The sequence below is a fragment of the Microcaecilia unicolor genome, chromosome 8, assembly GCF_901765095.1.
Source record: "Microcaecilia unicolor chromosome 8, aMicUni1.1, whole genome shotgun sequence".
NCBI classification, from domain to species: domain Eukaryota; kingdom Metazoa; phylum Chordata; class Amphibia; order Gymnophiona; family Siphonopidae; genus Microcaecilia; species Microcaecilia unicolor.
In genome coordinates, this window is record NC_044038.1 from 132,746,369 (window position 1) to 132,772,103 (window position 25,735).

General features: G+C 42.3%; 1 protein-coding gene across 1 annotated transcript in view; it reads right to left on the reverse strand.

Moving 5' to 3' along the window:
* Positions 1-9,246: 9,246 nt before the first annotated feature.
* Positions 9,247-25,735, reverse strand: part of TENM2 (teneurin transmembrane protein 2) — a 1,250,894-nt gene continuing 1,234,405 nt past the window's right edge. The window contains exons 27-28 of the mRNA XM_030212543.1: positions 17,796-17,926; positions 9,247-10,008 (exon numbers count right to left, since the gene is read on the reverse strand). Coding sequence (XP_030068403.1) covers positions 9,247-10,008; positions 17,796-17,926 — 893 coding nt within the window. The remainder of the gene's footprint in view (positions 10,009-17,795; positions 17,927-25,735) is intronic.

Here is a 25,735-nt window from a genome sequence, read left to right on the forward strand (position 1 = left end):
GACAACATTCTTTTTTGTTATTCCCTCTGACTTGCCTGATAATTATACATGTACTAGTAAAAGAAGCCCGTTTCAGAGCAAATGAAACGGGCGCTAGCAAGGTTTTCGTTGCCAACACCCCCCCCCCCCTCCCTGGCCAACCCCTTTGTTGTTCTGCCATTGCTGCACCCTCGAGGGCGGGGCCCGGAGCGATTTCCCACCCCCCCCCGCCTCCCTCCCTGCCAACCCCTTCGTTGGTCTGCCATTGCTCCGCCATCGAGGGCGGAGCCCGGAGCGATTTCCCACCCCCTCTGCCTCCCTGCCTCTCTCCCTGCCAAACCCTTCGTTGTTCAGCCATTGTTCCGCCCTCGAGGGCGGGTCCCGGAGCGATTTTGGTGGCTTTACCACCACGAACCTTCAAACCTTTTTGAAGGAAGTCAGAGCTTGGCTTCACTGACGTCAGTGTCCTCAGAATGTTGATGGTGAGTTTTATTATAGTAGATGTCTGTCATTTTACAAACATACACAGCTATGTTTCCCCATACTGTCAAAGAGCTCAATATCATTTGGCATTATCACTTTGAGGGGTGGTGGTGGTGGACATTGGGGGATTAAGAGGGTGCCCACCCCTAATCTTTCCAGGTTTTTACCATTTAAAAGTATTGACAGCATCTACTCATCAGCCAGTGCTGAGATTTCCTGGCTTCCCTGGTACACAGGGTGAGCTGGTAGCGAACAGACTCCCAGTTCTGCAAGGCAGAGACTCTTGTTCAGCACATTTAACTGTAAGTCATATTTTCTTTGTTTCATTTGCATTAAAGAAGATTTAGTTCAAGAGTTCTGAGTCTTCAAAGAGATGTTCTATACTGTGGTTATCTGCATGCTAATCTCCTGAGGAGAAAGAGAGAGAGAGAGAGAGAGAGAGAGAGCAGAACATTTGGGGTGCCCTCACCTGCTCCCAAGATTTCTAATTCTGTGGCTGCAAACTGTGTTTCTAAGACTCCAGCTCTTGGTATTCCAGTCCAGGTTACACCTACTTTTGCTTCACTATTTCCTACTTCCTGGGCTCCAGCTCCTGTTATTCCAGTTTTTGTTTCATGGCTCTCAGACTCCATTTCCAGAGACTCCAGCTCTGTTTCTCCTTGCACACCAGAGGACTCTGCTGCAGACACTGCAGTGTTCATAGTTCCAAACCTGGCCTCAAGGGTTCCTTGATCTTGAAGTTGACTCCATGGACTCTGGCACTGGAGATTCGAAGAACAATTCTTATGTGGTACCTTGATCCATAGAGATAGTTCCGCTACATTACCACTAGGGGGGTCAGATGCCACCAGACTGGAATCAAAGCAGGATCACTCCTGCTCCAACACTATAGCATTGATGATACGCCCCACCCCCAATAAGCGCCGGAGGGATTGGCTTCCTATTTGGTGATGGGGAGAGGCTATTAATGATCCAAAGGGGAGAGGGTGATACATTATCTAGTTCTGGTGCTGGGGAGATTGGAGCGGGTTAGTGATGGGTCAGGATCGGGGGTTTGAAGTGGTTTGCTATGAGTAGGGATATTCTTTGTTTGGACAGCAGCAACAGCCATCTCTTAATTAACAAAAAGTTCCCTGAACCAAACTTTATAAAACAAAATCACAAAATGAAAATACCCTCAAGCAAAACAATTTTTTTTTGTCTCCACACCCTAATGATTTTGGTAATTTGAATGGGTGCAATATTTACTCTTTACTTATCAGATTGATCCCGGTCAGATATTTCTGTATATTAGTGGCGTAGTCATGAGGGGGTCTTAGGGGGACTAGGCCATCTTACTTTGAATTCAGGCCCCCTAAAATTCCACCACTGGGCAACTGCTGCTATGGCTGGCGGGGATCCCAAGCCCCCTCCAGTTGAAGAGGTCTTCCACTGGCAGCACTTTCTACCGGCCGAAAACTGAGCATGAATGGGGGAGGATGCAACCATGGTGGCAGCAGTCAATAGAAAGTGCTGCTGGTGGTGTTATGATTTAGCCTATGTTTCATGCTTTCATTCATCTTGCCACCTAGTGGCTAGACATGGAGGCTGCTGTGGACTGACTACTTGCTGTTTTCCATGTTCTAGAAGATATTTCGGTCCGGTCCGGATCTTCCAGCCGTCCAGTTTGTCTTGGAGATTTTTTGGAACTTAGCAGCACCCTTACCTGGTGAACTCCCTTGTATGTTGCCTTTATTAACCACCTGGAAACTTTCTGTTTTGCCTTGCAACAGAGGTCCTCAGAGGAGTTTCCTTCGGTGAGTGTTTGTTGCGGTGCTTCTGAATTATTTCCATTTTTAGCTTTGACCCTGCTTGTCTCCTGGTTTATTCTACTGTCTGCTGCCTGCCAAAGACCCTGCTTGTCTCCTGGTTTATTCTACCGTCTGCTGCCTGCCAAAGACCCAGCTTGTCTCCTGGTTTATTCTACCGTCTGCTGCCTGCCTAAGACCCGGCGTGTCCTGCTGTCTGCGGTTGGTCCTGGTTCCTGCCTTGCCTGCCTTGCTGCCCACGTATATTCCTGTCCCTTCTAACCCTCAGTCCCTGTTCAGCCTAGTTGGTATCCAGTTCCTGCCCTGTCCGGTAAGTCCTGCCGGCCGCCTGCACCCAGGGGCTCAACTCTGGGGGAAGGGCGGTCAAGTGCAGGTGAAGTCTAGCTATTTCTGTCAGAATTCTGCCTTGTCTCTGGTGTTTGGGTGGTTTTCCAGCCGCTGCCGGTTATCGGTAGTGGCCCAAGGGCTCACCATTCCTGACAGTTGTGACAGGTGGAGGATCTCTTTAGCTGATCCCTGCCAGCAAACAAAAGAATTTGGGGTCCCGGAGGAGTAGGGGTAGCAAGAGAGTAGGGTGGGGTGGAGAGCTTGGGGCAGGGGTGGAGAGTGGGGTGGGGCTAAATTATGTGCCCCCCCCACTCACACACTTTGAGCTCAGGCCTCCTTAAAATCAGTGATCTGGCTGAGCAGCTGCTTATATGTGTGGGTTAAAATGGCCATTTTGAAGCATGTTATTTTCTGGAAATTGACTGACCAGAATATGTCTTAAGGGTTGACAGCTGCCATCTGAGGCATATGACAGAAACATCCTGACTGGGCAATTCTTTAGATTGCATAAAATTTGCTGTTTGAGCATAATTTCAGAGAACAATTATGCTCTCAGATTCACTGCTCAACCCCCTTCATTAGTGAACTGTTAATGGAATCATATTTATGTTGATTAGATATTGTTTCACTTTCCTTAATTAGGTTTTTCTTATGATTTCATTTTTCCATTCAAAAGGATTCTTGTATAATGATTTGTAAAAACGTCGTAAAAAACATAAAGACATTTGGCTGAATTTGAAGTATAAGCCACTGAGATGATTGTTTCCTTTGGGGGGCAGTGTTAATTTTGCGTATACCATGAACCTCATGCCTAAGCCATGGCATGTAGAGTATGATCTCAATCGCTCAAAATTTACTGCTAACGTTCACCGTAGTACTTGCATCATGCCAACGAGAGCTTCCTCTGGAGTTTGTAAGATGTAACATATTTAGGCAGCCTATCCAGGTATTCTTGGAAATTCATTTTAATCAAACCTGTGGAATCCAAAACGATGGGAAATATTTCTGTATCTTTCTGCCACATTTTCATCGTCTCTGACTGTGTTTCCTTCGGTGTGGATATCACTGTGTGATTTGCTTGTCATACCTATTTGGGGGACCTTTCATTAATTGTCATTAATTACTTTTACATAAGATATCAGCTGTGATACAGGATTGATTAGTTTGCATATTACCTTTCACAAGGCAATCTAGGATAACGTATCTATATTTATATTTATTGTGATGAGGCAGTCTTACTACTCCCCTCAGGGAACAATTCCTAAGAAACTCATCTCTATGGAAAGGGTTCTGGATCTTAGATACAAGGGAGAGAAGGAAGACCCGGGGCACACTCAGAGAGAAAGGAACAGGATAACTTGTTCTCGGGTAGAGCTGAACTTACCCCCCGATGGTCACTGGGGGGGTGGGGATGAAGCCCTTTTCCCTTGTAATGCCTCCTCTGAAGGGAAGGGATGGTGAGGAGTTCCTGTCAGCCCAGCTGAAGACAGATCGGCTTAAACAGAAGAAAGTGGTGGCTCTCTCTTGAGTGTGAAATTTATGGATTACACAGAAGAGGGTCCTAACTCTAATGGGAGAAACGAAGGAGGTGAGATGGTTTCAGATAAAGGAGGGCAGATTGAGCCAGTGTGGGTTTTACTTCTATTAAAAACAATGGAAGTAAAACCTGGACTGGATTAATCTGTCCTTTTTCTGGAGCCATATGGTAACCCTAAGAATGGGAAGCCTCCTGAAGGAGAAGTCCCAGAGCCACTAAGAAGCGAGGGGGGGGGGGGGGGGAATTCCCTGTGCCCAGCCTCCAAAGGGGGGGGCCTGGTGCCAGGGTCTGTCTCTCTCCTGCTCCTGGTGGGAACTGGTTGATTGCGTCTGCAGTCTGCCGAAGTTAAGTAAAACTCTATAGCTTACTCAGCAAAGCAGTTTTGTTGTTTAGCATTAGAAAAAACCTTTTAAAAAAAATGTTTTAAAATGAGGAGGTTTTAGAAGCGCCTGTGATGATGAATTTGTAGCCTTTACCCCATTTACATTTGTGGGAGTGGCTTGCTTTTGAGGCGTTTTTCCTCCTTGAATGGAAGAACTCTGACTTACACATTGACAACTGTGTTCTGTATTTATAAGTACAGTTAATGAATGGAACCAGTTTCCTCTTGATATCTTTAGTTTAAGATAACTCTTACCACATGGCTATGCGGTGAGGAGCACTTACTGCCACCCACGGAAGTGGCGGTAAGGGCTCCTGCAGTAACCCAGTGATAACCGGGCAGTATGTGGTGATGCCCGATTACCACCGGGTTAGCGCCACGCTAGAAAATGTTTTTTTCCTTGGTACGCTGGAAATGACGCATGCTCAAGTCAGAACTACCACCAACAGCCGCATTGGACCAGTGGTAGTTCCGATTTAGACTGCAGTAAACTCACATTAGGCTCAGCAATGCTTTGTAAAAGGGCCCCATAGTTACAGTTAGGTTAGTTATTTTTCTCATATTCCGCTAATTCCATATGCATAGTTCAAAGCAGATTACAGAAAGACACTAGATCACGAAGTGTCTAGTATATAACATTTTTAAAGAATATAACAGAGCAAAACACCCTATTTCCTTCCCATGTATTGGGAAAACAGTAACGTATTTAAGCCCTTCTTAAATGTATCATAATAAAGACCATAATTTTATAGGCAAAAATTTCTACAACTTAGCAGCCTGATACGCGAACAAACATATGAAATGTTTTTTCCCCAATAATGCCTTTAGGGTTTGTAAAATCAAACAGAAGAAAATTTTGATTATTATATAGTTTTCTTCCTAACGCATAATGTACAATAGAAATTAAAGATTGTGGAGCTAAGCCATAAGCAATTTTCCATAACATACATCCTAATTTAAAGAATATCCGGGCCTCAAATGGGAGCCAATTTGCCATAATATATTGTAATTCTATCTGATTTTCTAAGAGAATAGATCAAGCAAACTGCTACATTCTAAATTGCTTGTAATTTTTTCATAATGCATATTTGCAAAGGGGTTGCAAAGAGCAGCAGAGGCTGGCCAGGATATACAGTAGGTGGGGGCCCTCACTTAGGCACCTAACAAATAGAACACCATTAATTACGTGTATTCCTGCTGCATTTAGGTGCCCATTGTTTTCGCCTGCTCTATGGCTGGTGTAAGTTGGTCGCCTAAATGTTGCACATGTGAAACTGAGTTACAATAGCTTTGTTTCCCTTGGAGTTACCCTTTGTGCTGTGTTTGTATTTTGTCGTGCTTCTTGTCTTTGTGGCAGACTTGGGACCTTTGTTTCTTTCCGTGGGGGTTGTTTTGTTCGTTTGTTCTTTCCTTTGTTTTTTTTGTTAACCCTTGTCTGCAGTGTTTCTGCCTCTGGTAGCTGTGTGTTCAGAGCCTGGTTAACCCTTTGACTGCAGTATTTTGCCTGCCTCTGGCAGCTGAGTGTTTGGAGCAGTCTTTCCCTTGTGACTGTTTTAATTCTTTTTTGCTGTCACTACCCTCGCTATTACTGTGTACTGCTCTTTCTGAGCGGGGTGCATCTCAGGCCCGGCTCTTCCCTCTCCTGTCTGCTGGGGGTCTCTGCTCTCTGTATCCATATTTCTCAGTCCCTCATTTCCTTTGTGTGCTGTGGGGTACAACCTGACGTGTTTCCTACAGTTACCTCTCTTAGTTCATTTTTCCCTTGTGTCCTTAGCGAACACTTAGTGTGTTGGTGCTCTAGTCCCCGTGGGGACCCCTCGTTTTTTCTTTCTCCCTCCCCTGGGTTAGAGTTGGTTCTGGTTAGGCCGTGAGGCCAGTATGACTGTATTCTGAGCAAGTGGATTCCCGATAGGTCGTGAGGCCCGCCTGAATGCCCTATCTTCCCCTTTCTGGTAGTGCAAGTTGGTCGCTTGTGTGTGTGCAGGGCTTGATAGCTGGGGTGGCGTATAGTACCTGTTTGGTCCATCCTAGGCCTTGGCCTAAAAGCTATACTAGGCCCCGGCCTAGGTTCAAGGGCTCACGACCAGCCTGACAGAGTACCTGTTGAAAAAACTCCAAACAGCTCAAAACACTGCAGCCAGGTTCATATACAAAATCTTTCGTTTTGAAAGTGCCTCCTCTTTATTGATCAAATTACACTGGCTTCCCATCAAAGTGAGAATTACCTTCAAATTATGTACCTTTATCTTTCAAATCCTAAATGGCACAGCTCCAGACTATATGGTACCATTAATAAACTTACTTCAAAGAAACGCTAAATATGAGGCAAGAAACTATCTCAGACTACACCTCCCAAATTGCAAAAAACTGATTTACAAAACTGTCAACTCTGCAGACTTCACTTACATAGGAACCAAATGGTGGAACTCCTTATCACCAAAATAAGAAATATATAGGAATATACTAGATTCCACAAAATCCTCAAATCATTCCTATTCAAACAAACTCTCACAAAGAACAACTGTATCTCAAAGAACTAATTATTACCTGAATTGGTTATTACTCTTTTTACCATTAACCTTCTCTTTGCTTCATGTACAATTTCTCATTCATAAAAGATTTTCTAAATGCTAAACAACCAAAGCTATCCCAGTACGTTTATGATACTGTATTGTAAAATTGGATTCTTGTAACAAATTACTTTCTTATGCATTATTCTTTGTTATGTATCCTATTCTGTTTATTGTAAGCCACATTGAACTCAAACTTGTTTGGGATAATGTGGGATATAAATGTCACAAATAAATAAACAGAAAAAGAGGTTCTGTGGGGAGTTGGGGAAGTCCTTCATGCCCTGCTAGCACTAGTTGAGAGTAGTCTCAGATCCATGCCAGTGATAGTGGAGTGAAACTTCCAAACCTGGCCAGCCATAGCAGGGGGATTACTGAGAAGGAGTCTGAAACTACAGCCTGCAATGTAGGACAGGCCTTTATATTCATGGAGGAAAAACAGAACCGGCACATGAAGCAACAACAGCAAAGGTGGTCCAAGCAAGAAGGAACAGCCAGTAACACACAAACAAGTTTATTGAAGAAGGACCTGACTTGGCCAAGTTTCAGCAACTGCCTGAGCCAAGTCAGGTCCTTCATCAATAAACTTGATCATGTGCTACTGATTGTTCCTCCTTCCTTGGACCTGTGTTGCTTCATCTTTATATACATAGGGCAGAGATTGCTAGAGTAGGGGCAGAGACTGCTAGAACCCATTGCTGTGTTTGACTGTCAGGCCTGTTAGAGACCAGGCCTTTGTGGTGATAATATTGAAGGATTGCTTATGTTAAATTGACTTGCCTGCCTGGGAGAGAAGACAGGCTATGTTATTGCATTGCAAGGTTTAAACTATCTGCTGCTTGTATCTGTGAAGATTTCATGCCTGGCCACCAGCCATACTACCACAGAGACAATGTTAAGGACAGTCCAGAGACAATATAGTGCAGAAACATTCCCGACTACCTTCCTTCAACAAATGTTCCCTGCTTTGCTGGCAAAATATCTTCACAAGATATGTATTCACAGCAGTTTTAAAGACTTTATTTATGTATAAACAATTTAAACACTTTGCCATAAATTATCTTTGCTTGTCTCTATTCTTTGCTCAGCAGCAAATGAAAATTATATATAAAAACTCAATGAACGGGTTCATACATGTATATTACAAAAAAGATCTTGTACCAAAGTTTAACTTCAACTCTCTTGTGGTGATTGCGCAATGTGATTGTCTCAGTTTCTCAACCAAACATAGTTATATACTAATAATAATAATAATTATTATTTTGCTTTAATTTGAAACAGTGATTGTGCCTTCTGGCGCTTGTTATGTACAGGGTGATCTGAATTGGTGCCCATTTGCAATAGAGTGACACAATGCCCACGTCTCTACAGGAACCAATACCAACAAACTACTGAATCTAGACAGACTACACCCTGTAACTGTGACTGTTATACTGTCCACAATGGAATCTTCAAAGACAAACAAGAGGATGAAATTATTTGTACCGATTAGAGCCGCCATATTCTCACTGAACTTTACACTCTGCTTTCCTCAAATAAATATTTAGTAAGTCAGACAAGCGCAGGAGGTTTGAGTGCAAAAGCAGTTTCCTTTAACCTCATATTTTTTTTTAAATAAAGATTTCCAGTGCTTTCTCTGCAGTTTATTTCTTCCCCAGTCACTTCAATTCACTCATTTATTGACTGAGATCCATCTGCCATTTTGCTTAAAATTAAAACCTGGGGTGGGGTGGAGGAGGTGTTATGTCGTGAAGTAAACTGACTGATTTTCATTTGGGGGTTCGCTGAAGTGTCCCTCTTGCAGTTCTTAGAGTTTCTCACGTGTAAGTGGAGTGAGGTAAAATGAGGCCTTTATTTTTTATGCTTTACTTTAGACCCAGATCAAGTGGGCAATGTTGCAGGGGTGGTTTTCTTTCTTTGTTTTTAGTTTGGAAATTTTGTTTTGTTAGCAGTTAGGCTTGTAGTCCACTTCAGGGTGTGTGGATTGGTTTCTCATTTTATACAGTAGCATTCAACTCAAAAAATGTGAGCTTTCTTGCCACTTAGCTATCCCAAAGCAGTTTAGCCTAGTGCCCCACATAGGTCTTCATCTCCTTAGGAGAGGAGATAACAGTTGTGGCCGCTGACTCATCCAGCAATGGATGACAGCAGGTTGGTTTGTTACCTCTTTCCCATCTCATTCTGTCTTAAAAACTGGATGTTGCTGCTACTGTCTGCTAGCTCTGGGTACTGCTCCACAGGAAGTACGTAATATCCCTCGTAACCTTGAACTCTTCCTGTATTCAAAAGCTGCTGTCTTTCCCCTTCAGTCCACAGGCGACTGCCCTCCTTCACTTCCCGTGCTTTCTGCTGCTCCTTGAGCCAGGCTGCTCCTAAGGCTCGCTGCCGAGCCTGGTCCAAAACCCGTGCTCTCTCCTCATCCAGCGTGTCCACGGTTAATCCATAGCGTATGTTAAGGAGCAAGGTAGAATACTGAAATTTTATATTTGTAAACCATCTAGTCCTTCCATTGATGAGGAGGGTTGGCTGAGAAACTGTGACATTTATGCCACTGTCCAATACTTTACGTCCACTGCTCATCCCTAGTGTGACAAGGTCACTGTCAGCTGAACCAATTTTGACAAAATAGTGGGTGTCCTTGCCTTCTGTATTGAAGTGCATTCTTTCTAGGTAGTAAGCAGCATTAAGCACGGATGCTATTTTACGGCTGTCTTCACTGGCAATGCTGGAAACACCGGTTATAACTCTTCCTTCCTTGATACCGAACATTATTCCTTTCCCAATGATTGGGGTTGTGGTAGCAAACCAGTGTCCTGGCTTCTCTCTTGTGTGACCATGCAACCGTTTGGTTATCATTTGCCCTTCCAGTGCCATGAATGCTTGATTATGCCGTTCTGTAGTCTGCTGGACTCCAGTAATTAGCTAGAAAGATAAAAAATGGAATACAAATTTACTCACTTGAAACTGTTGACATCTGAGTTTCCCTAAATAGAACCATGGAAAAATCAGTCTAGGGTTTTATAGTGGCCCTGACACTGTGAGGGAGTGTTCTTAAAGGGAAGTGGCAGTGTCCTATAGACTGTCTCACACCATATTCAATCCAGAGCCCACCTAGCTAAGTGGGCAGATAGGACCACACAAAAGGCCATCCTAACTTGGCCCACTTAACTATACAGGTTCTAGCACTTAACATCAGCCAGGACCAGCACAACTTTCAGGTTACCGCTGCTGCCATTCCCTCCCCCATTCTTATTCCCCAATACTCCTGGTTCCAATCCCTTCCAATCACCCCTCCTGGCCCCTCAACCTAAGTTCATCCTCCCCCCCCCAGACAGATATCCTTCTAAACCCCTACCCAAGATCAGCCCCTTCCAAGATAGAACACCTCTCCTGAACCCCCTTCAAGATTAGGCATCCCCATAACAGATACCCCCAACCCCCCCCCCCCCCCACAAAAGGTGTACCCTTCTCCTGGCTTCCCCCAATAAGAGCAGCCCTGTAGGCCCCCGCAGGCCTACATTAAAACTTCCCTGGTGGTGTAGGGTGTAGTCTGGGCAGGAACGATGCCATGTTGTATGACTGTAAGCTCTGTCGAGCAGGGACTGTCTCTTCATGTCCAGTGTACAGCGCTGCTTATGTCTAGTAGCGCTATAGAAATAAGTAGAAGTAGTAGTAGCAGTAGTTCTTGCTCGTGTGGGCACTGGGTTTCAAAATGGTGGTGACAACTACTAGTGGTAGTCTCGCAGTACTACCACTAAGGTCCTAATCTGTATCATTAGGGCCACAAGACTAGTGCCAGATCTTGGGAGGGTTTGGAAGGGGGTCTATCTTGGATGAATGATCTTTGGTGGGGTGGGCTCAGGAGAAGGACACTGCTGTTTATGGGAGATGGAGTATAACCACCCGATATTCAGCCCACTACCCAGTTAGTTAATCAGGTAGCAGGCTGAATATTGCCCTTGCCCACATGCATTCTGGGAGCAGCCAGAGCCTGGTTATTACATGCCAGTGCCCACATTTAAAAAAAAAATCTCTCCTTCCCTCCTCCTCCCACAGTCTCCAGCATCTCACTTCTTCCTTCCTTCCTCTCTCTTCCCATAATCTCCAGCATCTCTCTCCTTCCTTCCCTTTCTCATCCCATCTTCAGCATCTCTCTCCTCCCCCCAGGGTGTCCAGCACGTCTCCCCTCCCCACCCCCCCCCCATGGTCTCCAGGATTTGTCTCCTTCCTTCTCCCCCCCCCCCCACCTGTGCCATCCAACATTTCTCTCCTTCCTCTCATCCCAGTCTCCAGCATGTCTCTTTTTCCCTCCCCGTACTTTTGCATTTCTCTCCTTCCCTACCACTCTGCAACAAGTGTTAATTTGCTTACTTCACTCCCCCAGGGTAGTAGTGACTCTACATTCTACATCTTACAGTCAGCCGATGTGGGGCTATGAGCCTGCTGGCTTTCGTCCCCTCCAAAACAAGAAGTTTGGAGGAGGGTGAAAGCAAGGAGGCCTTATCGTGTGCTGATGTTCAAAGCCCAGCACTGGCTAGCTGCATGATGCTTCTTCTTGTGTAGATTGTAGAGTCCGCTGCCCCAGGGAAATGAGGTATGCAAATAAAAAACTCATGGGGATGGAGGCAATGAAGGAAAATTTTGAGGGTGCCATGGCACCTGTGGCTCCCCCTGTTTCAACGTCTGTGTACCATCTTTCCCCACTGCAATCAATTCAGAAAATGCAGCTGCATAACTTATCTTTCTTCAATGTTGTTTCGACCAGGCAGCCTCTCTGCCAGTCTGCTTGGACAGAGAAACTTAACACATCCAAATTCCAAAAATATGGATCTCCGATTAAAACACTGACTATCACTGCTGAATATTACTCCCATTATTTATAATGCTGTTATAAATGACTACAGCATATATGAAACCCTTTCTATAAAGGGGTTTTCAATAGGATATGGTCTGTGTGTTGAAGAAACAGACTGGCACTTGGGTTGTGACTTCTGTGAAGCAGTTTTAATGAGATATGCTTGTGTGCTAGGACAGGCTGCCATTGAAATGTATCTGTTCTTGTTCTCCCCAGGGTTGCCAGATGGGAAAAATTTTCCCAGCCCTAAACCCGCCCAAAAAACGCCCAAACTCAACCCCCGCCTCCCACGTCACTAACCCCACCCCTGATGTCATTAACCCCGCCCCCGGCATTGCCCCTGATGTCATTAACCCCGCCCCTGAAAGCTTCTATTGGACCACATCGAACCACTAGAAGCCCTGGAAAAGCTTCTATTGGACCAAATTGGACCAAAAGAAGCACCCAAACCCAAACAGCGGCCACGGGAAAACCGCCCAAAAAACCACACCCCGCAGCCGCCGAAATTTTCCCGCAGCCGCTCGCGGAAACAAAACCACAATCCTGGCAACAATGGTTCTCCCTAGCAACCTTATTCTAATTCCAGTGTGTGTGAGATAGGGAAAGGGTCACAGCTATATGCAAATTACTGAACTTACTGTGTGAAAAGAGATCGCTAGCTGTGATCAAATTGTATATATAAAAATTAGTATAACTGTTAAAAATAAATGATTAGAATATGTTAAAAAAAGGTACAAACTGTGTGTTTTAATGGTCAGGCAAATGCCTGACTCTGATACCTAGAGAAGAATAGTGAGGTGGCCGTGGGAGAGTTGTGTCAGGCGGCAGGCTGGTCTGCGATAGGGGTGTGGGACTTGAAAATGTAGAAATTGGAGTATGGACTGGATTTGATAAGATAAAGGGTTTAGCCCTCAGAGGGCTGGGATTGCAAAGGAACTAAAATAGAGGAAAAATATCCGTCTCTCACTTTCTATCTGTTCTTGAGATGAGGGGGAGGGGTTTATTTCTGTACTGGGACAACTGAAGTTACAGGACTTGGCCAGAGGGCTAAGGTTCCAAATGAGTGAATACAGGGTGATTTCTGTGCTTTGTGAAACCTGTTAGAATAGTCCAGGCCACAGATCACAGAGGTTTTGAAAATCTTAAGGGAGTTACTTTTACAGAACTGTTTGTTGGAATTTTCCTGGGAAGAAGGGAGGGAAATCTCATCCACTAAAATGCTTTTACTTCAGATGGAGCACCAGGTGCCACACACACAAGGGACCAATGGAGCTGGCCCAGGGTGCTCCTGCCAGGTCAGGCCTCAAACCCAGGCACATCCTGAGTAAGTGTTACGTATACAAATGAAAATAAATCTCAAGAAAACATTAAAAAAAAAGATGCAGCCTAATAACGACATCTGTTGTTTCTTACAAATTGAGGGACCCTTTTACTAAGCTAAGTAAATGGGTTTAGTGCACCCCAATCCCTTTCCCGCATTAAGCCTGTTTCCAGCATGGCCATAAAACAGGCATTTTTCTATTTGTAGAGTTTCTGGTGGTGCGCTAGTATTAGCATTAGTTTGTGGCCATTTAAAAAAATTAAAGCGGGAGCCCTTATGGCCTCCTATTTAAAAAATGCTAAGGGCTCTCATGTTATGGATGTATCAACCAGTTAGTGCACCAGTGATGTCACTGTGCTAGCTGAATAGCACTTCCATGAACATTCTCTGCCCCCTCATTCCTCCCAAAATACCGTACACAGTTTGCGCAGATGGCAGAACTAATGCAGAACATTTTAGCGTGTTTTGCATTATGCCATTTTTACTGAGTTAAGTGCATATTAGCGCTTATAGCAGCTTAGTATAAGGGCCCGTAAGTAAAGGTATACAAAGATAATCAGGAAAGAGACTTGGAGAGAATGCACAGAAATGGAAGCAGGCAAGTTGGCCAATAGGTGGTTTTATATATATATATATAGTTATATACATATATAGTTGTTGTTGTTGGCAGCAGATAGAACACTACACCAGTCATCAAGTTGTTAAAGTTATTTTATGACCTGGACTGCTGTTTATGAAAAATTAGCTAGAGACATCACTCACAGAAGGCAACGAGAGAAAGGAATATGTATTTATTTACTTATTATTTATTTAGAATTGACTTACTATACTGAATTTAACTGTCAGAGTAAAGCGGTTTACAGGCCAAAAATACATATGCTTAACTCATTTTAATTGCAAGTGAAACATATAAAGAAAAGGAACTCCAATAATTTTGATAGGAAAGTGATCCAAGCATACTGAAGGCGTATATGGGAATGGAGTGGATATTGTGCTGTTCACAGAAGAAAGCATTTATAAACAGCTTGAGAATCTGAAGGTGAACAAAGCTATGCGACCGGATGGGATACATCCCAGGATACTGAGGGAGCTCAAAGAAATCCTGGCGGGACCTCTTAAGGATTTATTTAATAGATCTTTAGAGATGGGAGATATTCCTCAGGACTGAAGACGAGCTGATGTGGTCCCTCTTCACAAAAGCGGAGACAGGAAAGAAGTGGGAAACTACAGGCCAGTAAGCCTCATGTTGGTGGTAGGAAAAATAATGGAGTCGCTGCTGAAGTTCAAGAAACCAACAGGTTACAGGATCCGAGGCAAAATGGCTTTACCAAAGGAAAATCCTGCAACCGAATCTTATTGGCTTTTTCGAATGGGTGACCTAAGAACTGGATGAACGACATGTGCTATATGTAATCTGCTTGGACTTCAGCAAAGCTGTTGATACGGTCCCTCACAGAAGACTCATGAAGAAGTTGAGAGGACTGAATTTAGGAACCAAAATGGTGAAGTGGATAGGAAACTGGTTGACCGACAGGCGACAGAGGATGGTGGTAAATGGAATCCTCTTGGAGGAAAGGAAGGTGAGTAGTGGAGTGCCTCAGGGTTTAGTGCTAGGGCCGATTCTGTTTACTATATTTGCGGATGACACGAAGATAGTCAATAGAGTGGATACCCTGGAGGGAGTAGAAACCTTGAGAAGGGATCTCCAAATATTAGAAGAATGGTCAAGGGTCTGGCAGTAAAGAAGTGCAAATTGATGCACTTGGGGTGCAGAAATCCAAAAGAGATATACCAGATAGGAGGGGAGAGATTGGTGCATTCGGCTCAAGAGATGGACCTTAGGGTGATGGTGTCTGAGGATCTGAATGTGATGAAACAATGCGACTAGCTGGTGGTCATGGCTAGAAGGATGCTAAGCTGCATAGACTAGCAGAAGAAAAGAGGTGTTGATGCTCCTCTACAAGTCGGTGAGACCCCACTTGGAGTATTACGTTCAGTTTTGGAGGCCGTATCTTACTAGGAATTTAAAAAGACTTGAAACGGTTCAAAGAAAAACAACCTAAATAGTATGGGATTTGCGTTGCAAGACGTATGAGGAGAGACGTACTGACGTGAACATGTATACCCTAGAGGAAAGGAGAAAGAGGGGTGATATGATACAGATGTTCAAATATTTGAAAGGTATTAATCCGCAAACAAACCTTTTCCAGATGGGAAGGTGGTAGAACTAGAGGACATGAATTGAGGCTGAAAGGGGGCAGACTCAGGAATAATGTAAGGAAGTATTTTTTCACAGAGAGGGTGGTAGATACCTGGAATGCCTTCTGCGGGAGGTGGTGGAGATGAAAATGGTAACTGAGTTAAAAAAAAGTGTGGGATAAACACAAAGGAATCCTGTTTACAAGGAATGGATTCAAAGAAGCTTAGTAATTAGGAAGCAACACCAATAATTGGGAAGCACAGCGAGTACTGGGCAGACTTCTAAGGTCTGTGTCCTGATCATAGCTGAATAGATATGGATGAGATGGAGTGGAACTTTTCAGGGACTTCAATGTTAGCGTCAAACATTTTAGAACACCACCAATAATTGGGAAGCACAGCGAGTACTGGGCAGACTTCTATAGTTTATGTCCTGAAAATGGCAAGTACAAATCAAGACCAGGTATACATATAAAGTATCATATACCATATGTAATGAGTGTATCTTGTTGGGCAGACTGGATGGACCGTACATGTCTTTATCTGAAATCATCTACTATGTTGCTATGTTCTTTTCAGGGTGATGTGAAGAATCCCACCTATCAAGTGCCAAAGGCCTGTTTTCAAAACAGATTTAAAATTCTTAAGTGACAGATCACTATGGATTGCCAAGGGAAGAGCATTCCATAGTGCCAGAGCTGTAAAGTAAAAGGCAGTGTCTGTCTGATTCCAGATGAGCTGATCGAGGTCCAGGAAGTACCATATGATTATCATTTAAAGACCACAGAACACAAGCTGGAGAGTAAGGTATGATGGCAGGAGGTAAAGAAGAGGGAACACTAGATCATAAGACTTTGAAAGCCAAAAGCAGAATCTTGAATTTTATCCTATATTCGACTGGAAGCCAATGATGGCTTTTTAGTAAAGGGGAAGCACGGTCTGATTTACGGGCATAAGTAAGAAGTCAGATGACCATGTTCTGGAGCATCTGCAATTTCCATAAGGCAATTGAGGAAATACCTGAATAAACAATATTCCAATAATCTAACCTAGTTGTATAAAGAGCAAGGATTACTGAATGAAAGGAGTCATGATTTAACAGAGAGCCTATCAAACACAACTGATTTAAGATGAAAAAACCTAATTTACAAAGTGTAGAAATTTGAGGTATAAAAGACATTTGAGAATCCAAGGTTATTTCTAAGTAACGAAAATGATCAACTGGGATAATAGCAGTATTGAACAGAGGTAGAGGAGTGCTTGGACAAGGTAGATGGTCCGCAAGCCAGTATGCAACACTTTTGTCTCGATTTAAAACTAGATGATGTTCACTGAACCACTGTGCAACAGAATGCAGACATTGTTGGAGAGGTACAAGATTGGGACTGTCAGGATCTGTGTGATTCAGTAGCAAGATATTGTCAGCATAAAAGTGGAATGATATAGAGAAGATTTGTATCAGGGTGACTAGTGAACTAAGAAACAGGTTAAACAGTATAGGCAAAAGGATCGATCCCTGGGGAACACCACAGGTAAGGGGTGTGGAGGACGTGATAACCTGGAATTTTCTATCAGTGAGAGAAGATTTAAACCAAACTAGTGCAATACTAGTCAATCCCAGGGTTTACAGGTGATTTAGAAATAAATATGGCTTATAAGGTTGAATGCAGTCGAAAGGTCAAGGAAGACAGCAAGAGCAATGAGGCCCTATCCAAAATTAGTGGACTTCACTCAGAATGGTCTCTGTGCTACAGCCTGCCCTGAAGCTAGACTGTCGTGGGTGAAGGGCATGAACCTGGTCAATGTATTGCTGCAATTGTATAAACACCACCTTTTAAGCAATCCTTAACAAGTTGGACACAGGACAGTAATTATTAGGAAGAGATGAGTGTAAGAAAGGATTTTCAAGATTGGTCTAAGCAGGGCAAGCTTCCATTGGTGAGGGACCCGACCGGATAAAAGACTAGAATTGACCAAGGGCAGTAACAAAAAACGGAGATTATGGTGGGGCAGTTTAAGCCACACAGACGGGAAGGTATGTCATTGATCAAATTATTTCTAAATGGAACAGCAGATGAACTGTGTTTTTGTACTGTAAGCAAAACAGATGGTAAGATGCGTCAGAATTTCCCTGCACCATTGTGCTCAAGGATATATCCTTGAGAAGCTAATGGCCCTGTAATTGCAATAATAATCCATGCTGGTAATATGCAAACAGACCATGCTAAGAATCAGCCCCATTGTAAAATGCAGTGCTGACAGCTATAGTATTTTTTGTTTCAGTAAAAGGCTTTAATGCATACAATAACAGACCCTAAAAGGATGTGAGCTTACCTGTCCGTTTTCACATTCCTGACTCTCTATCAGTTCATAAGGCGGTGGTACAAAGTACGACTTGGATCTTGGGAAACCTGGAATGATATTGCTGAGCTGAAACCCAAACATCACCAGCCAGCTTTTCACATCTGCCAAAACATGAGGAAAAAAAACAAACTCTGATCAGGAAAGTAAAGTGTTAATATTACAGTTGCCCTTTAATAACAGAAATAGACACCTTATACCAAAAGGCAATTCTTAAAAAGAGGAAGTAGTTTATTGGTCAAACTCTGCTATGATAAATGCTTATAATAGGAAACACATTTAATAGGTCCCAGTATAAAGAGATACCACTATAAAAATGTCACATCAGTGTAAAAATGAGAGCATATTTATTGCACGTTTGCTGTACTGGATAATGAATATGTATCATTGCCTGAAAGTAAAAGTGTCATATCTGCAATGTTTGCATGATATGAGATAGATATATATTTCACTACACTGCTGTAAGGTTTTCTGAATGCCAAACTGTCGGAACTTCTAAAAGGCCATGTCTCAAGTAAAAAATTAAAAATTGATATATTATTGGTGATTTTTAATAAGCACATTAAACTTCACTTTTCATTTTCTGTTTTGCATCAGGTACACACACAACACTTTTCCTTCCAGCAATGGTATGTACTGTGCTCCTTCCATGAGGAGCTTACAGTAAAAACAGGATTATAGTGAGCTCAAGTGACTTAGAGGGTGAGGCATTAAGCTAAGATGCTTCTAAATCTGAAGCTAGCCTCAAAGTCCAAAACAAGTCCTCCTAGCATGGTTGGCTTAATCTTTAGGTGAACTAGGCACTTACCTAGTGTGGCAGCCTCTGGGAGTGATAAAGAGCAGCTGCATTTAAGCAAAACCCTAGGTTCTGATAGTCATGTAAAGACAAAGAACCATCAGCAGGTACTTTCATCCACAGAGAGTGTGGGCAGTTTTCAAAAAGCCCATTTACCTGGAAAAATGCTTTTGGAATTGTCATTAATAATGCAAGTGTATGCAAAATAAAGCTTGATGCCAGTTTTGTGGCAGGATTTTTCTGGGAAAGTTGATGTTGTAGAAATCATGATTGTTGAGTTTATTAATATTTCATGGAGAGAGGGGTTTGATGTTGACTGAAGGGCAGTTGGGTGCAAAATTGAAAATTTGTCTAAGTATCTAATATACTTGCACCAGCCCAGGATGAGCTGAGGTGCTCTGGATCACTGTTCTGCAAACAAAGAAATATAATCTTGTCCTTGATTTAACCAATGTCCTATAAGTGACAGCTTAAATCCAGAAAATTGTTTTAGTGTTGACATCCAGTGTAAAATAAAGGAACCAGCTGCACTGGTTGACTATACAGGTGTTTAGGAAACTGCTCTGAGAAAAACTACTGCCTGCCCCCACCCAAACCCCACCTCAAAGAAAATGCAGAAAAAGTGTTTCTTGTTGTCTTACAATAGCAGGATTAACACGGAAGAACTATGACCCTTAGCTGTGGCTGCAACCATCGTTCCCTTACTTAACTGAACTACCTTGCTCTTTAGAAAATGTTACATGCATGTGGATTTCAAGCACTCTTCATAAAACATGCCAACTGAAGACCATGACCAAGTCAAATATTTTCCATATGCAAGAAGACTTTCACTACTTAGGCGTCACATGTGAAGGGTAATTTCATAAGGAGGCACCTAGTATAAGCCCGTTTTCAGGCTCCTATTTTAAGTCAATTTCATAAAGATAGGTAGGAGCCCACTTTTCTTTATAAAATACTAGCATAAGTGGCAGAAATCCTACCTTCCTTGCAAGTGTGAACATTTACCCCTGTCCTGGAGCAGGTTAAATGTCCAACCTATAATTTAAGTTTGTGTGCATTTTAGTGTATTTTACAATCTATGTGTGTAAGTTAGAGAGCTGCATGGGAATGGGGATTGCGAGCGATCAAAACATGAATCACTGAACACAGAAGCTGTATCTGCCGTCTAGTTGTGAGTGCACCTTTAGTGCAACATTGGAAGGATAAGAATCATATGATTGCTGATTTAAAATTCTTGGTGTTCAAAGTTCTAAAAAGATCACGGAGAGGTAGCGATTTTGACACCCAGTTACTTAGAGAGGAACAAAGTTATTTTTGAATTAAATTCATTGAGCCCACAGGGATTAAATGTAGCTTTAGAATCGGTACACTTTCTTTAACCTTCTATTGATTTTAAGAGCTAGGTTTATGGTATCCATATCCACATGATCTTTTGTTAAAAGAATTTTAAATATATTGTATGTACAGTTAATCAGTCCAACTTTCAGTTTTTATAAAGATACCCCTCTAGATTAATCCAACAATATAATCCTCATTATGCAATAGGTTTATTTATTATTTATTATTTTTTAATTTACTTTTTGTTCACTTTCTATTATTAATGCATGTAATCTTTTCTATATATTCATTGTTCTAGATAAACATCTACACATGGAGCCAATTTATATTCTGCATTAATAACTGTCGGTTGATCATAACAATTGTTTCATCTTTTATGATCCATATTTTACTATACTTTTTTGATGATAAAAACTCTTTACATATGCATCTAGTCATATGCATTCTCCAAAACACAGATCACCGCCACATGATGGTCATCTATATATTGATTCTCGGGCCAGCATTATTATGATAACTATCCCACTATAGTTTCATACATTGATATAATGCTCACTATAGAGGCGGATTATATTTCTTCATATAGGTACTGCACTAGATGACTACAGTTTCTAACTACCATTTGCTTTGAGACGTGCACTCCAGTGCAGACCTCCGATGCTCTCTACATACTATTAGATGCAATTTCAAATATGTACCTGTGGGTTTGTTAAAAAAAATTTTATAACATTTTTTTAAAGTTCAAATTTTCATCTTCTATTTTTCATTTTTATTATTTATTGTTTATTTTTGATATTAGCATATGGGGCACATTTTTGAATTGATATGTTTTATAATTTTGGGTTATCTGCTCATATGTGTTTGCTTATGTATCATTACAGTTTTGCATCAGTGATATTTTTCATATTATCAGATGTTGATCTAATGTACATCAAAGACTTTTTAACCTTTACATACAATCTATGTTCCATATCCACAATTAGTTTTGGCACTGTCTATATGTTAGGTGACCTCTTGTCTACGTGTTTACAGAAGATAATTTGGACACCTTATATATATATATATATATATATATATATATATATATATATATATATATAACATTTTTTTTGAGTATCGTTATTTATATAGCCATTATTTATTATTTTATATTTTTATCTGTTTGATTCATGACATTTGTCCTTCTCACACATTTATACATATCATCTTTATACAATCTTTCATTTTCAGCAGAAATAGATTCCATGTGACGTACACTTCTCATCTTCAACACGGGTCTCACAGGAAGCCAGTTAATGCATAATTCATTAGCAGCTCATACATATGTAATGTACGGCCTGTAAACCAGGTGATACTGGTGTCACTTCCTCCTTTGCGAGTTTTGTTTCTACAGTCTTTGCCAGTTTTGGTTCACTAGATAAGTTCTTTTTCCTTTACTCTGATGTTGGCGTTCCTTACCAAGCACTTTTGGCGCACTTTCTCTGAACAACACTTTCTAATATTACATATACGCTTTCAGCATTAATCCATATTCTCTTGAACTAGAGGCTTTTTAACACTCAGTTTATATATAAATAATCCAGCACAGTTTTTATAAGCTTGCTTTTAAATGTTTTGCATCCCTACAGCGTTCAGTGCTTAGATACATTGACACTCTGCTCTTTGTATATGCGCAGAGCAAAATACCTGCGCCTCCATCCAGGTAAGAGAAATGGTTGGACCGTTCTTGTTGCCAATTTCAAATGACTTCTACCGCCATGAGTTTTTTCGGTATATATTTTTTAAGACACAGCATCGATCACTCAGTTTTAATTATACAGAGTTTTGGTGCCTTTAAGTTGATGATTGAGCTATGGCTAGTTTCTACATAAATTTTATATTGTTTATGTTTGCTCTCAGTTTGCACTCTTATAGTGCAATACTTTCTCAAAGTTTCATCTGACAGCAATCTTAATATTGCAATTCCTTTTTTGTTTTTTTAAAAAAACATTCTTAAAAAGGATTATTCTACAAGGCTTCAAACAATGATTTTTTTGTTTTGTAGTTTCCAAGTTCACTATTAACATTTATCCATATTTCGTTGAATCGTTCCGTTACTTTATTCTCAGCTATTAGCATGTTTCTTTATACATTTAGTAGTATACTAGCAAATATGCTTGTTTTATATTTATTGAATTTTTATATTTGAGTTTTTTACAACATTGTTTCTGCATAAATATGACACATTATTATTATACATGCACATATTTATATACATTTTATATACAATTTTCAATATATATTTAATTTATGTATATGTTACCAATTGGTTGCTTTTTATTTTGTCACGTTTTTAATCATATTGTATTTTTGAACTGTATTATATATGTTTTAATTATTTATCTTTTGACTCATAGAGTTTATTACTTGACCCCTGATGTAGGCGCTTACATGCGCTGAAACACGGACCGTGTCGGGTCCTTTCCATATTTGCATCAGTAAAGACTGTTGGACTATATCTCCAGTGGTGATAATTCGTCTTTGGTCACCCTCTACTTTTGTCTGCAGTGATTGTGGGAATCCCACAGAACCCACAGGATTCCCATGAGTATGGAAGAAGTTGCTGTGGGATTTCCATGGGATTGTAGTCAAAATCTCTGGTAACTCATTGGATGAATAGTGAATACCATTCAAAAAACAAGGAGAGGCTATTGGGATTGGGAGGAAACAGAGGGCTGTGAAGGTGAATAGTTGAATATGCTGTGAGTATCTATTTTTTAAAAGCAACGTATTTGATAATGAATGTGACTATTGGGCAGACTGGATGGACCATGTAGGTCTTTATCTGCCATCATTTAGTATCTTCCTAATATTCAGCCAGCAACAGGCTGCACTTTGACTGCCCACTGCTTGCGTTCAACCCAGATATTCAATGCCAGCCATTTCTGGCAACCAGCATTGAATATTTGGGTTTTTCAGTGCTGGTTAGCAAATGACTGGTTAAGTCGATGTGCTAGAACAGTGCGTTTTAAACCTATAAAATTGCCTTTGTTAACTCTTGAAATGCATTTCTCTAGTTTGGCCAGCAGGTGGTGCATGTTTATGTTAAAGCTGTTACAGAAAAGTGCATGCCCTCTTTTAGTTTCACTTAGTGAAGAAGTGAATCTACAGTACTGTGAGCAGTATACTTTTAAAACTTGTTGACTGGGCTCTGATTGGCCTGGAGTTTGAAATTACTTAGCAGTTGTTGCTGGTTGTTGCTTCAGTCTTAGTCCGGGAGAAGAGAGAGACAGATCTCTTTGCTGAGGCTTGGTGAATTATATGCCCTATCTTCCCAGGTACTTTCTAGGAAGTAAGCAAATATTTAGCTAGCGTTATAATTGATCCATAATTCAGTTACCTGTTATTGTTTGCTGATTGTACTTTTTTTTGTCCATTGCTCCAGTGTGACAATAAACCTGCTTAGTTTGTTGACTTTGCCTGTCAGGCCTGACAAAGAATCCAGGTGGTTTGTGTGTTGGGTCTGTGAGTGCTTTCTGGGAATTATGGGACCACTGGGAGTGTGGGTCCAATAACCTAGAAATCACTAGGGATAATTGGAGAGCGGGAGACTCGCTCAGAGGCGGTTGTGACCCAGTCAGTGGGAGGAGGGTGCTAGTGTAGAGCACAAGCGGCAGGTGCAGACAGACCTGAGCTGTGCTGGGGTTAGACCCTGTAAGTGGCTGCGGGGTAACCCTAGGTGGGTGGATAGGCATTTCATGACAGACCTTATTCTTTTTTTGTGGCAGCTGTGGTATTGTCAGACTCAGCGTGTGAGTGAGGGTCACCATCTACTGAGTGGTTCAGAGTCTTTTTTTTCTGTAACCTCCAGACACAGAGCACAGTGAACAAGTGCAGCAGTAACAGGGTCTCTTTCCTGTTCAGGTTTTTTTAATGGTAGTGTTAGAAGATTAGCAGTGTGCTGATAGAAACTGGCAGCGGCCAGCAGACATTGGAGATGCCTGGTCTAACACAAGAGCAACCGGAAGGCCTCAGCGAGGAGTTGCAGGACCAGCCTGCGTAGAGTTCTCCTGAGGGAAGACAAGACTCCTTGTGGATAACAGCCTGTGTGTTGACAGGGCCAGGTTCCACACCAGATGAAATCCAGTAGATCTACATGCTAGAGCAACAGTGGCTAGACCAACACCAGTAGCGGTGAGAGGAATAGGAAGAGCGACAGCAGCGAGAAGAGCGGGAACAGCAGCATGAGGAGCGGGATTTCCAGCTGCAGAAATTAAAGATGGATATGGAAATGGCTCACATCCAAAGCTCCAGCCCAACCCCTGCACCAAGGCCCGAGGCAGGATCCATAGCCTGGATTGGGCCCAACTTGTTTTCATACTTTGATGATTCCAGAGGTGACATACATGGATATCTAACTGCCTTTGAAAACATTTGCCGCCTCAATGAGATTCCTAGGTGTGCTATCTGGGAAGAAAGCTCTCTGGTAGAGCACTTGAAGCATTCCAAGGACTGTCTATGGAGACGTGCTCCCATTTTGAGGAGGTGTGCAAAGCATTGTTGAACTATTATGCTATTACCCCTGAGACCTACAGACTAAAGTCCCGAACTTTGCAAAAGGGGGTGGATGATACAGCGAGTTTGTGATCCAGCTAAGATACCAGCATCAGCGGTACCTCAGTGGAGCTGAAGTTAAAACCCTGGAGGACTGCCAAAATCTGATGGTCCTGGAGCAGTTTCTGCAGTGTTGTCGTCCAGAGGGGAACATGTCCAAGATCACCAGCCCCAAACTCCAGAGAAAGCGGCTGAGTTGGCTGACATCTTTATGACTAACTGTTCCCTGGTTGGCAAAGAGAAGCTGTCCTTATCTGCAGCAGCCGGGATCTAAAGGCAGCCAGGGCCCTAAGCCAAATATCCCTGCAACCTCATAGACTGTCAGCAAACCCTCCAGTGTTCCCCAAAACACCTAAAGACTTTAGGCATGAGTGCTCTTGTTATCAGTGTGGGCACACAGGACATTTCAAAGCGGATTGCCCAGATAATCCCAAGCCTGCACTAAAGAGAATTCCAGTTCCTGTACCAAGGCTGGTGGCTTTCATGGGTGGCTCCAGTACCATGAAAGAGACCTTCACAGTTGCTGCATCACAAAAAGTTACTGGCCATTCATCAAGCAAGGAAGCAGATGGATTTCCACAACACTACAGCACTCCAGTAACTGTGAACCAGACCCAGGTGGCTGGGCTTGTGGACACTGGCTCTAGCATGGCTTTATTATGACCAGAGCTAGTGCCAGAAGATACTATTCTACCAGGGCGCACTGCAGAGGTAGTGCTAGCCAATGGATCCAGAGAGACTGTACCCATTGCTCGAGTATTCCTGGATTGGGGTACCAAGCCTGGATATAGAGAAGTAGGCATAATGAAAAACATACCAGTACCAGTGCAGTGTGGGACCAACATGGGTCCAATGAACATTACCATTGATCGTTATGGTGACCCATAGTCAAGCCCAGGCGGCCCAACAAGCAGAATCAGCAGAGATCACCTCTCCAGTTCCAGATCCTGAGCCAGTCCAGGTGGGACCAGCTGACCAAACGACAGAAGGAGGCACTTCAGTGCTTCCACCAGCACTGGTTCCTGAGGTGACCAGGGCTGTGAGTATGGAACAGCCTAACTTAACTGACACATCTATTGATCAGACTGATGACCCTGATTTGTCAGAGTCACCAGCAGAGACCTTTCAGATATGGATACTGATATAGGACAGAGACATCTTTTCAGTAAGCACAGCGCTCTGACCC